Below are 13,439 nucleotides of genomic sequence, written 5' to 3'. Positions count from 1 at the left end.
AGATTCTTCTAGATTTTCAGAGCAGTTCTTTTTTTTTCTCAATTTGTTTTGTATAGGGGTTGACGTTATATGCTGGAAAGAAAAAGCTGCCAAATGCCTAATTGATTAGGACTAAGTGATTTGTTTGTTGAAAGCTTCAAGCCTGTTGCCTAAATGGCAGATGTAAATACTGTCTTGTCAGATTAGCGTTTTTTTTTTTTTTTATTCGGAGTTGTGCATGCAGTTTAAGATATTTGTAATTGAAACCTCTCTTTTCTATTCAATTGGCACCAAAATTTAGCATTAGAAATGTCACACCACCATCAGAAATAGAGCAGAAAGCAATCCCTCATGTTGAAGGTTACGTAAATGCTGATGTGTTACTGATGAATAAGAACTTGCCCTGATGAGGTGCATTGCTTCATTGTATGAGCAGCACATCATTTCATCGATAGTTTGCAGATTCGGTATGTTGAGCACGACACACTGTTGTATTTCGTGTTTACCATGCCATACGAGACTTGTCCGATGGCCGTGCCTGTCACCTTGCGGTGCAATGAGGTTAAAAAGAGCAGCTACAAATGCTTTTGCTCTGGTGTGCCAAAATTATGTGTAACTCCTTGCTGGCCATACAGCTCTAAGCACAGTTTGTCAGAGCTGGTCAGATAAATCTGCCATTTCAACTGGCCTGAGAGAGCTGGAGAAAGCTTGTAGTACAATCATACCTGGCAAGACCATAGGCATGTGGTGGAAGCTTAGGTCAAAACAACTTTGGAGCTTGTATGATCACTCTGCATCATGCCACTGGCTATGCTGAGTATCATGCTATTGCTGACACAACCTACATTGTACCACTTTATTGAGCATAGTGCTAAGGTAAGCTTGATGAGCTAAAACGAGCTCAGATTATATCATAGGTGTAGGGCATACAGTTACTTCAACAGTGTGCTGTATTCAAGAAAAGGGCCACACTTTAAAACCAGTAATTAAGTAGTTAAGGGATCATTGGTACTTTCAATGTGACTGGTTGCTTTTTCTTTAGGCATATTATGTCCACAGTGATGCAGAACTCATATGCAAAAACACCAAGTAGTTTAAAATTAGTGAGGTCTAAGAATAAGAGCACCTTGCTTGTTTGCTGTTTTTGTGTGACTGACTTATTTATTGTCTTTGGTGCACAGCAAACCCTTCGGATCCCAATGCTCCTCAGCCGGAAGGTGCCACAATGACTCCCACCGTTGGAGAAAACCTGGAGGTGCTGTGCTTATATGCAAATGCAGATTCCCGATCGATGGCTGTAGTTTGTTCAGCCTGATAAATATACTGTGCATGGATGAACGCTTTAGCTGTATATTATTGATATATGTATGAAATGTTATGAGCGGATGTTAACATGCCACGGTTCCTCACTGGCAGGTTCCGTCTGGGCTTCCTCAGTCTTTAGAAGCTGCCATCAAAAGGTATGGTTCAGGAACATTCAAATTTCCCGCAGCCACTGTGCTGGACACAAGTGGAAAAATCGGGACACCTTTACCCTATGGTGAGCAGCACAGGTTCTACCTTGGCAGTGCACTTGAGTCGCTTTATTGAAAATTGCACACCGACTCTAATAATTATAGTATAACATTTTCTTGCAAAAATAATTGTCATCAGTCTTTATACGCTTGCTTCAATTGATGCTCTATGCCTGCCTATTTTCTTGTCAAGAATGCTGTGGCACCCTGACACATGCATGGCATTCCTGACCATAACTGGTGCACAGTATTAAGGAAATGTGCCCTCAGTATTGATACTTATTGTTGTGTGGTGCGGAATTACGCTGTTTAATGTACAGAGTTTTTGAGGCACCTGTAAAAGAAGCTTGGCTTAGATGGTCGGGGTGGTCACTACTTACAGGCAAGCTTCTCAGCCGGTCCTGGAAGATAGCCTTTAACCTCCTCAACAAGTTGGGTCAGAAAGGCGAAGGTCAAGCACTCAAGCCTGGAGACCGGGTGAGCCACTTTGCACTTTGGTGCCAATTATGGAGTCTGCCATTCTTTTAGTGCCTGATGTGTTGCTTGTTGCTTACCTACAATTTATTAGTTTGCGTTACTGTATGCAACACATTATAATTTTATGATAACGACCTAAGAAAGCAAGTGTCATTGATATCTAAATTTCTTGTCTAGGGTTGCTTCAGAGGACTTGTAGTATTTCTGATTCATTCTTGGAAAGACGGGCAATTCATTGAAGAATAGTGGTAGCTGATTAAACTGCACAAATAATAATATTGCACTGCTTTGCAATAATAATGTTTAATGTGAATGAGTTTCTCCAGAGGGTCATATGCACCTCGAGAGCCTAATCATAGAACTGTTATTATATTACATGTGTGTGTGGGCTTCATCTTGTTACGCATAGGTGAAAACTGTGGTAGATTCATTGATCTAAGTCAAAATTCTACAAAATGTCTACGAGTTCTTGAAAACCCTTGAAATTCAAATGGTTTTTTCAAGGCCCTTGAAAGTCTTGGAATTATTATTTACGCTTGAAAACCTTTGAATTTCGTGAGAAATGTAAGGGTACCTCACGAAAGGGGTTCCAAGATTTTTACATGCATTCTTTGGTGAATCAATGTGGACCCAAATACAATTTTTAAGACAATGATACAGCGGAATTCTGATGTGTCACACCTGGATATTACAACATAGTTTGGTATATGGGTAATTTAGTATAGGAGTATTAAGGCTCTTTGTATGCTTCACGGCTTTAGTATATTGCCATGTTGCATTAAAGCATATTACAGCGAATTTGTTGTTATGGAATGCTAATAAGGCCTTCGCTTTATATTTTGATATAGAGCTCGCTCATTTATCCTTCACTTCTGGTTCAGTGCCTTGTGTGGCAGCATACACAAAAACAGTGCTGTTTTGTCGCATGAATATTTCTAGTACGAGATACGATTGTGCTACTGTTTGCAGAAACAGTACCACAATCACCTCCCAACAAGTTCACTCGCAGAGACTGTGGTTTTTGCTCTCTGTTTTTGCTGTTAATGGGCCTTTGCCTTATATGTATGTTATATTTTAAGCGACCCTGGCGCATACGACTGAGAGTAGTAAGGCCGTATGCACCGAGCACCACCATGGGTCCAAGCACTCCGAGTTCCATGTAGGGTGCCGCGCCCGCGTTTGTATCGCGTCGTGTACCTTTTGCACTGCTGCGCACGAGAGCTCGGCCCATCACCGTGAAGGGATGGCGAGCCTGCATGCGCAGCTGTGGAGACCTTAGGTGACACTCTCCATTAGGTTGGTTTATTACCGGGATTTCAGTACAGAGAGGTCAACTGTTTTACATAAGAACCAATCGTAAGTGACGTAATTATATGGGACACCAATGAGCTAATACAAGTCACAAAGTATATCGTTTAGTGGCCGTGAATGGCGCACCTATAAAACAAATGAACAATGAACCAAATTTGGAGGGCCGACCTACCCTTCGGCCAGCGCTCCCGCGATCGTGCATCCCAGAGCAGAAGAGACGGAACAGACATAGGCACAGTTTAGAGAAATAGATGGTGCGCAGTCACGAGGCACTGCACCGGAATGTCGAGACTGCTGAAGGTAGCGTGCGTCCGCCGAGGCCACAGCCCCGACGAGACGACGTAACCACTGGCTGGTGATGAAGAACAAAGAACAAAGGATCGCCACCGGCCGGAGAGAGCAATACTGTACGCATACGTACCCTCCAAGGTCCCGAAGTGATTTCCCCAACCCCGTCTTGCACCCTGCTTGTCGGGCGAGCGTGAGCAAGGCCCGAATCCCGCGAAAATTAGGCCGATGGGACGCTGTGTTAAACCTTCAAGGGGCAGAGTGACGGCGATTTATAATTAGCTGCCACCTGTCCGGACGGGAGGAGAGGGACACGAGGATTCTCCAAGGGAAAATGGTGTCGAGCCGCTGGTGCGGGTGCCTGAATTCCCACAGGACGTAGCGTTGATATCAAAAGTGGCAGCGAGCATTTTTGATACACTTTGAGTACAGTGCTACCTCAATTGTGTGGGATTCCCGAGAGGTATTATTAATAATCTGTATACAGCATGTCCCAGGTGGCTCTTTTGTGATGTAATGATGTAGTAATTTCCACAGTTATTCAAGTAATTAAATATTTAGGCAGTCATTTTCCATTAAATAACGAAGTGCTGACGATAATAAAAATTTACGAGTATGCACGAGGGGACCACCTAACGAAATGCCATTGGTCACATCTTTCGTATCTCATTGGACTGTTCTCATTGGAAACCAGCGGTATGCAAACCTGAAATTCGTTTGACACATGCCAATGTTTGTTTGTAGAACACATCAAAAAAAGTAAAGCAGGAGAACTCATCCAATACAAGGAAGTCCTAGCAAGGCTGGATATTTCCAACATAATTTCTGTGTCTCTAGAGCTATTTTTAGTGTTTTGGAAACTTTACTGTAGTAAAGATGTGCTATGTAGGAGGCCACTTTACAGCATGAAAAAAAGCTTTCACGGGGTCTTGAAAGGCCTTGAAAGGCCTTGAATGTCCTTGAATCTTTGTCTCTGAAATATGTGCAAACCCTGATTTCAGCTTATTGTTGGGTCACCATTGATGACAGACTTCTTTACTTGCTTTTAGGTGGCCCTTGTGTACCCAAACAATGATCCTGTTGCCTTCATGTGTTCCTTTTATGGCTGCCTCATGGCAGGCTTAGTCCCTGTTCCTATTGAGGTCCCTTTAACAAGGAGGGTAAGTTCCCAACACTCTTATAAATTTGTGGCATGTGTACCTTGTGTATCTGACAATACTTCACAGTTACGGGGTCTGCCATGGTGGCAGATCATTCTGACAGATATAATTCAGAGGAAGCAAGGGACTCAATTTTTGTAGCAACAGAGAATGAAGCTAAGGAAAGCGTGGAAAAAAGGAACTGTTCTGTTTTATTTAATATGTAGAATAATTTGTGGGTGACTGTTAAAGTTCAATTTGAGTTCTTAATAATGTGAGTGGGGTTCCTACTGTGGTGGCTTATCGGCTACAGTTATGCAATGCTAAGCTGGAGGGCTCAATTCCTTGTTGCAATGGCCCCATTTCATTGGAATGAAAATGCAAAAAACCCATCTAGTTAGGCGCATGTTAAAGAACTCTTCAAAATCTGTCCCTGATTATGGCACGCCTCATAATCGTATTGTGGTTCATGTATAAAAGAAGCTGAATGGGAAAATAAGGCAACTTGGTAACAGTGCAAGTAAAACCCGCAAACCTCGCATGATGCATATATTGCTCTACCAATTAAACCACAGTGATTTGTCCTGCCATCTACTTTCTTGGGTGTTTATGTACTTGTTGATATGACAGGTCAATCAAAGAAAGGCAGTTAATTTTCTCTATGCCTTTCTGGGCTTCGTTGTGCATTGGCTTAATATGGTTCTTATCAAAAGCTATCGCTTAGCTTGTACGAATGGGCAATTTTTGCTGTTTGAGCACTCTCAGTGCAGAAACCATCTGAAAGTAATCCTCTTCTGAAGATAGTTCACAGTGGTAGGGGTGCACAGTGGTTCAGTGCTAATAATGTGCTCTATGGTTACAGCTTGAATTTGCAAATACTGTCTCCACTCACTTATGCTCCAAATTCTACTTTTGTCACAGGATGCTGGCTCCCAGCAGATAGGCTTTCTACTTGGAAGCTGTGGTGTCAGCTATGCACTCACCTCTGAAGTTTGCTATAAGGGGCTCCCCAAGAATGCCACTGGCGAAATTCACACTTTCAAGGGTAAGCATGGTTTAGTTCACTGTAGGTGTCAGCAGTGGATGAGCATGAATTCTCAGGCTGCATCCAGCAAAGTCATTTTTCTTTGTCAGGACAGTGTGATGAAGGCTAGTCCACTTTTTGAAATGACGTCATGTTACATCTGTATTGTTCTATTATCCACCGTAGCGTGGCAGACTGCATTTCATCTGTGTGCAGAAGTGGAAGGCCATTTGAAAGAAGACCTTTCCTGTATCTCATATACAGGTCATTTCTGAAGGGGATTTGGTGCCAGGGTTCCAACAATACATCGATACCTGCCTCCGAAATGACTGAAATCTTGACGCCGATTCTGAAATATAGAGTTATGTTTCACGGTTTTGTATCAACACATGGTGACTGCAGGGAGTGCCTCATGAAAAAAAATGCTTTAGACCAGTCATGCCTGTGTAGCTCATGAACATACTTATTAAGAAGAAAAAAATGGGCCGAAGTCAGTCATGTGCGGGCTGCGGGTCCGCGGGCCACGTGTTCGGGACCCCTGGCATAGAAGAGGTCCACGGGCCACATGTTCAAGACCCCTGGCATAGAAGAAGCCTGTTACGCACAGTTTGACCTATATAAATATATTTTACATTATATCAAGCACATGATCTTTCATTGTGTAGTTCACAAAAAGCATGCCCAGTGCCCTCTAAAAATGTGGCAGTTTTTCTATTAAAGGAACACAACATGCAAAAACAGTTCAGGCTACACTGATAGATCTCCACTTGAGAATATCTGGAACAACCATGTTATAGATAACAGCACTTTAATAATCAAGATATTAAAGTAAATGTAGGACACGAATGCTACCCCTGTGGAATATTCTGGTACTAGCTAGATGACGTAGCACATCCACAGTATATAATTCTGTCACTAGACATTGTCACCTACGCCATCTCTCACACTACTGTGCAATGTTAAGTGCCATCAGAAGAAGCTGGATTACATGAGACGCACAAGACATGTAAGAACAAACATGGGGGATGCAAGAGAGTCTAGCATCTCCACAGAGCAAATATGAAATACTTTCCTGCTGTTTTACAGCATAAGCTATTATGAGCTCTCAACAGCAGCCGATTTCGGTGGCGATGTTGTCCTCTGCTGCCGCCGCGGGGGTCTGCTGCAGCTGTTGCACACATTGAGGGTAAAAAAAAACTGTGTTCAAGCCAGAATTAAACCCAGGCACTCTGTGTGGCAGTAAGGTATTCTACCATAGGACCACGCCAGTGCTTCAAGGTTCTTCAGAAAAGGGTCCTATACAGCCATCTTGCCAGACGAGAAGCCACATTATAAGATGCACTATCAAGATGCTACAAATAATCCTGTATTTATTTTGCTCTTAAATTGTACCTATGCCCCTCCCCTCTACAATGTACCAAACTGAGGCTCTTACAAATAAATAAATGAATATTGCATGGCAGAAGTGTATAATCGCACCAGCCATCACACCGTGGGAATTGTGTAACGAGTTGGTGGTTTAATGTTGCCAAACTATTACAAGGGGCTCAGGCATATTTCATTATCATCATCATGAGCCACAACATTGACAAAGTGTGCAAACTACGTAATTACACACATTGCCCGACAGACCTGTGGTGGGTACATTGTTACATAACAAAATGCTCGTGAATTATGGTGTAGTGGGAAGTTCGCAGCTGTACTACCAGTAGGCACTAAGAGATGCTGTATTTTTGGACGTGCTTGAAAAACAGTGACTCAGTGAGGCACACATAAACCACGAACGAAAGCACTCCTGAAGTATAGCTCTAAAAGAGTTTACGACGGCGTTTAAGGCCGCTCCTCCAGCTTACACTTTGACTGTGCGGTGTGTTTTGTCACAGGCGTGGCATTTTTTTTTACATCACAGACACATGTGTCGCTAATTTATTTAACTAAAAATCTGCAATAATATTATTACTGAGCATGTTATCACAATCAAGATATTGGCCAATGCTTGTCACTTGCTGCGTGACTGATGATGACATTGCAAAGGAGAGAGCAAGTGGTTTTTGGCTGCTTTTAACATGAGGTTGCAAATTCTCTACTGCATGCAGTGCAATAATCTTTGGCTCAAATATTCACATGTGCCTCATCTACAAATAGGCAGCATTTTCTTGACATGTTGAAAAAAGTGTTTGATTGCCCTTTTTTAAAATATCCTTTAGTTGTTTCTCAACCTTGATACTTGCGTGGGGCAGAGTTACTGCAACTGTGGAAGTATATGTCAGCACTTGGTTAATGGTTTTAACAGGCGTGAACCTTGACTGGTCCCAAACGAATGCATTTGACTCTCAAGACTTGGTAGGCATTGATGTGAATGACTTTCTATTGTTTTTTTAAAAGGTTGGCCAAAACTGCACTGGTTTGTGACAGAACACTTGAGCAAGCCACCAAAGGACTGGAGCCCTCCTACGAGGCTCACAGATGAAACTGCAGCTTACATTGAGGTATGCAGCCTGCCTGCTCATTGGTAGCAGAGAAACCACATATAGCATATATGCTACATACATGAACATGTGGGTGTTCAGTATTCCACATGTAATGGGAACATGTGTATGGTGCCCTGAAGTACAGTTACTGCTGGTTTGGGTCGATTTTTGTTTTTGGAGGCACCTGATCATTATTAAATTCGTAACTTGTGAAATGGAGATCATGTCAGTGCCCCTTGCCAGATTTGGGCATTGCAAACCAACGAGTGTGGCATGCATTGGTGATCATGTCTGCAAAGTATGAAATTGCTGCTTGGTCAGAAAACAATTGAAATTTTGTACAGAAGGCTGTGTGCCCTTTCTTTTGACGTAGCCATGCTTTGAACGGAAGTGAAAGTCCTACGCATGAATGCTCTACATAACACTCACAGCTTGAAATGTAACTGACCATGGTGTGTGACTACTGTTTTATCATTCAATGCACTGTGTGTGATATCCCCACTGAAACTGCACCATGAAGCGACATAGAAAAAGACGGTTGATCCCTCCGTCATAGGAATCGGAATAACACGAAAGTAAAGCGTGCCCTTACACAAGTAACTGAATGTTTACTGTACACTGATATAAGAGAGTTTGTACAATGTGTATTGATGTCTGGCAGCTATAGCACAGTTTAACGTGGATGCACCCACTTTGATGATTGGTGGTACATCTCCATCCTGACGACTAACGTGTATGTTAAATGGTTAAACAAACCCTTGTGGTAGCTGTAGTAGTTAACGTTGAAATCATAATCAGGGGTGAACGAGGTGTGATAGCCAGAAGACCGTTGCATATTGGACGCAGAACTTGGTCGCCATTCCGCGGCATGTTAAAATGTGATTGAGGACTAGAGGGAAACGCAAAGTGCGTCGTGCGGCCCCGGTAGCCCGGCCGCGATTTTTCTTGGGGCGAGCGCATGAGGGGGGAACGCAGTGTTACAGCTAGGTAAGGCAGGTGCGCGTTGCAGAGCTATTTTTGGTTTGGATTAGCGTGATGCTATGGGCGAGGCTGACGCTTGGGCTAAGATCGCCACCTCGCGGTGCCTTAAGGCATTGACAAAATTGAACTTCTATTGAAAACGCGCCGAATGGGACGGGCGTGTAACGTGTTGCAGGTGCTAATCGAGGACGCCACAGTAATGACCAATTACATTACTTTAACGCTCCCAGAGGGCAAAACCACCCCGCCTACCGGGAGAGTGGTAGATACAAAAGGCGCGTTTGTAAAGCCTCTAGGGTCTGTGGCTGTGGCGAAGTGGATACCCTGCCCGGCATCTGTTGTTGCGGACCGAGCGGTCGTGGGTTCGATGCCCGTTGACGGAACTTTTTTCTTTGCAATCTGATCGTGTAAATTTTTTAAACGTCATTTCCGTGACGGAAATACGTCACTGAAGTCTTGGTGGACCCCGACATAAAACACTTTCGTGTTAAAAAAAAAAAGAAAAAGGAGGCAGTGCTTGTTACATGAACATACTATGCTTCTGCAGAGCTTAGGGAAGGGACACTGCTTGCAGCCACTAGCCTAGTCAAATGAGGAACGGGTCGATAGCGTGTCTTGCCTCCTGTCCGCATGGTAATAGGACACTTTATTTTCTTCCGACTCCTTCAATAATAATGACCTGATCTGAAAGTAAAGTGCTCCCCTAACAGTGCCTTACAGCTTCCAATGTGTGCCCAAAATTCACAATGGGGCATGGTGAGGAGCCCTTTGTCAAGAAAGCAACATCATTGCATTGTGTTACTATAAGTTTTACTTACTGAGAGTATCAGTGGTACTAGCTCTTCTAAGGATCAGTGTCATTTAATATGAGAAAGGATCATCAGGTATAAATAAGTATGCAGAAAAAGAAGAATTTACTGTTTCATAATCACTTTTTGATGTGAATTCCCAGCCTTGATGCATGTCTCTTTTTCCTGCTATGTTCAGTACACCGTTGACAGAGACGGAGCCATGAAGGGAGTGGCGGTGTCCAGGTCTGCACTAGTCAATCATAGTAGAGCGCTAACAGCTGCCTGCAATTATACCGAAGGTAATGCAACCTTTCTTTCTCTTGTTTCATAGTGTCGAAATAAGCTCTCCATCTGATTATCCCTATAAATTTTTCATTAGCTTCTAGGGTGCTCATGACCACAACAGGTATCATAACAGTGTAACTATACTTTGAAAAGGAAAATTGAAAAGGAAAATTGCCCAGCTGTTGAGCATTCTGTTTGTCTTCTGCATATTCATATTTAGTCCTACTTTAATACTTTCTCGGTTTAGATCTTCATTTTTTATCTCTTCAATCAGTTTTGTCTCAAGATATTAGAGAAAAAAGTGGATATAGTCGGGTTACATGATGTGGACTGATAACCGATGGTCATAATGACAGAATGAATACCAAGAGATAAGAGGACACAGCCAAGGATAGCAGAAGGTTAGATACAGTGCTGAAAATAAGAAATTGGCAGGCATAGAATGGATTTGGCTCATGCAGGAGAGGGCAAATTGGAGGCCATTGGGAGAGGCCTTCACCCTGCAATGGACATAAATTAGGCTGGTAATGATGATGATGATCTCATAGTTTCAGTGAGATCATCATGTTAGTTAACTGGTTCAGTATAAATGCAGTCATGGCTTGTAGAGTGTGGCAGTGTACCTGCGTTGATTATAATCACAGAAGACTGTATCATCCTTGCATCCCTGCCTTTGAAGTGTGTTTTTCTAATGTTAACTTGACATAGAAAGTTAGCCTTCACAAAGATTTTTTGCAACACCTGGTTCGTATTCTACAGTTGATCAGCACATTTGAAAATTGTGCCTCTATAAAGTTGATTTAGTGTGTGTCTGTGACTTTTGATGTCAGCTATAAATGTTTTTGCTGAGGTACTTATGTGTTATTTGGCCCATCGATTAGAAACTTGCAGCACCTTGAGGATTGTTTTTTTTGCTAAAATACCTCGTGGAAATAGAATGAATGTTTTCTGAAATTCCTCGTAGGTAGATTTTAGAAGCATCTTTAAACTGTGATACACACACAGGGAATGTAGATGATTTTTTCAAGGGCTCGTTTATCTTTGTTAGACACAATATTAATGAGAACTAACAGACAATAACGCCAAGGAAAGTACAGGGGGTGTTATCTGTAGTATTTAGAATATAAATGTGAAGAAAGTAAAGTGGACGAAAAGATGACCTGCCGCCGGCAGGGACCGAACCTGCGACCTTCGAATAATGCGTCCGATGCTCTACCACTGAGCTACGGCGGCGGTCATCCTCCCGTCCACCTTCTGGGGTATATATGTTGATTAAACCTAGGAGTGTTAGTCAGCGCCAACCGCAGCCATGGCGGCGAGTGTGGAACACTCTTTTTTTGCCTGTTGGCGTCACGTAGCACGTGATCTTTTTACGAGCTGGCAGCTGACCAATAATCCCTCGCATACTACCTGAAGGCATTAAGTCTGCCAGGACGAGACCCTCGCTATGAATGAAGGAATGTAGATGATTTTTTCAAGGGCTCGTTTATCTTTGTTAGACACAATATTAATGAGAACTAACAGACAATAACGCCAAGGAAAGTACAGGGGGTGTTATCTGTAGTATTTAGAATATAAATGTGAAGAAAGTAAAGTGGACGAAAAGATGACCTGTCGGTCCCTGCCGGCGGCAGGTCATCTTTTCGTCCACTTTACTTTCTTCACATTTATATTCTAAATACTACAGATAACACCCCCTGTACTTTCCTTGGCGTTATTGTCTGTTAGTTCTCATTAATATTGTGTCTAACAAAGATAAACGAGCCCTTGAAAAAATCATCTACATTCCTTCATTCATAGCGAGGGTCTCGTCCTGGCAGACTTAATGCCTTCAGGTAGTATGCGAGGGATTATTGGTCAGCTGCCAGCTCGTAAAAAGATCACGTGCTACGTGACGCCAACAGGCAAAAAAAGAGTGTTCCACACTCGCCGCCATGGCTGCGGTTGGCGCTGACTAACACTCCTAGGTTTAATCAACATATATACCCCAGAAGGTGGACGGGAGGATGACCGCCGCCGTAGCTCAGTGGTAGAGCATCGGACGCGTTATTCGAAGGTCGCAGGTTCGGTCCCTGCCGGCGGCAGGTCATCTTTTCGTCCACTTTACTTTCTTCACATTTATATTCTAAATACTACAGATAACACCCCCTGTACTTTCCTTGGCGTTATTGTCTGTTAGTTCTCATTAACACACAGGGAAGTGCTTCATACGCAAAATAAGAAAACTAGCCTGGTTATTTCTATCCTGCCCGCTGTGTTGATGCATACAAAGCTAGCCCTGCTGTATTTTTTTACTACAATTAATACTAAGGTCATGTGGTGTATAGATGTATGTTTGACGCTGCTCTTAACATGGTTGTCATTACATTAAATCAACTTTTTGCCTGTGTTAAAGATCTGCCCCAAATAGTCTGTTCCACCCCTGACACTGATGCTGACATTTTTTTTTTAACATTGTATAATGCCAAACACAATAAGCTCTTGCCATATTTTCTCTCTGTAGGAGATGAATTTCAAATTTTTTGTTTGTCGCTGATCAATAGCTTAAAAAAGAAATTGTTTTCTCTGTTTTTTTTTTCTCCCCCATAGGTGAAGTGATGGTTTGTGTGCTGGACTACAAACGTGAGATGGGCCTCTGGCATGGTGTGCTTGCGGTACGTACTGTGTTCGTTTAGACTGGAAATGTTCTTGGCCTGGGTTACTTCCAAAGTGATTACAGTAAGGCAAATGTGACTTAGAACTAGATTGTGATAGGTTAGCACCTACTTATGACAGTGGCGTTGCTTTTACCAAGAACATCGCTTTGGTCTGCGAAATGGCATAAAAGCTTAGTTTGCGCATCACTTTCCAAATTGAAAACCACTGCCCTAATGTGTCATATGCCATTGGCATTTCAGCAACTCTGCCTATGCCAATTTAGGCAGCCACAAAAGTATCATGAGCTCTTTTTTTACTTATGTTACTAAAATGTAATCTGTAATATTAGCAACGCTTCATAAGAGGCGGCAGTAAGGCCCATCTGATCAAACGTCGTTTTGCAGAAAGCACAGTCCATCTCAAAAGCATAAAATTTACTTTGGGATTCAAGCGTACCATCATATGTCTCACTTTCTATGAAGATAGTCTCATTCAAACACACAGGCTGCGTCTAGCAGTGCAGTCGAACCGACATATAACGA

The 13,439-nt window shown here is 42.7% G+C and overlaps 1 protein-coding gene and 1 non-coding gene across 10 annotated transcripts in view; one reads left to right on the top strand and one right to left on the bottom strand.

Annotated features, from left to right (window-relative positions):
* The window catches only part of LOC119379352 (disco-interacting protein 2), a 226,312-nt gene that overhangs the window by 144,133 nt on the left and 68,740 nt on the right, over positions 1–13,439 (top strand). For all 9 annotated transcript variants that reach the window (XM_049411949.1, XM_049411950.1, XM_049411948.1 and 6 more), the window contains 8 exons: positions 1,161–1,234; positions 1,396–1,519; positions 1,876–1,970; positions 4,619–4,729; positions 5,630–5,753; positions 8,118–8,221; positions 10,172–10,274; positions 12,850–12,914. In XM_049411949.1, the coding sequence (XP_049267906.1) occupies positions 1,161–1,234; positions 1,396–1,519; positions 1,876–1,970; positions 4,619–4,729; positions 5,630–5,753; positions 8,118–8,221; positions 10,172–10,274; positions 12,850–12,914 (800 nt within the window). The remainder of the gene's footprint in view (positions 1–1,160; positions 1,235–1,395; positions 1,520–1,875; positions 1,971–4,618; positions 4,730–5,629; positions 5,754–8,117; positions 8,222–10,171; positions 10,275–12,849; positions 12,915–13,439) is intronic.
* Trnam-cau (transfer RNA methionine (anticodon CAU)) lies at positions 11,422–11,493 on the bottom strand. Its single transcript has one exon. It is a non-coding gene; the product is annotated as a tRNA-Met (tRNA).

This window comes from Rhipicephalus sanguineus, chromosome 1 (assembly GCF_013339695.2).
Source record: "Rhipicephalus sanguineus isolate Rsan-2018 chromosome 1, BIME_Rsan_1.4, whole genome shotgun sequence".
In the NCBI taxonomy this organism is placed as follows: Eukaryota; Metazoa; Arthropoda; class Arachnida; order Ixodida; family Ixodidae; genus Rhipicephalus; species Rhipicephalus sanguineus.
Note: the sequence above shows the minus strand (reverse complement) of the source record. Positions and strands in the feature narration are given on the sequence as shown.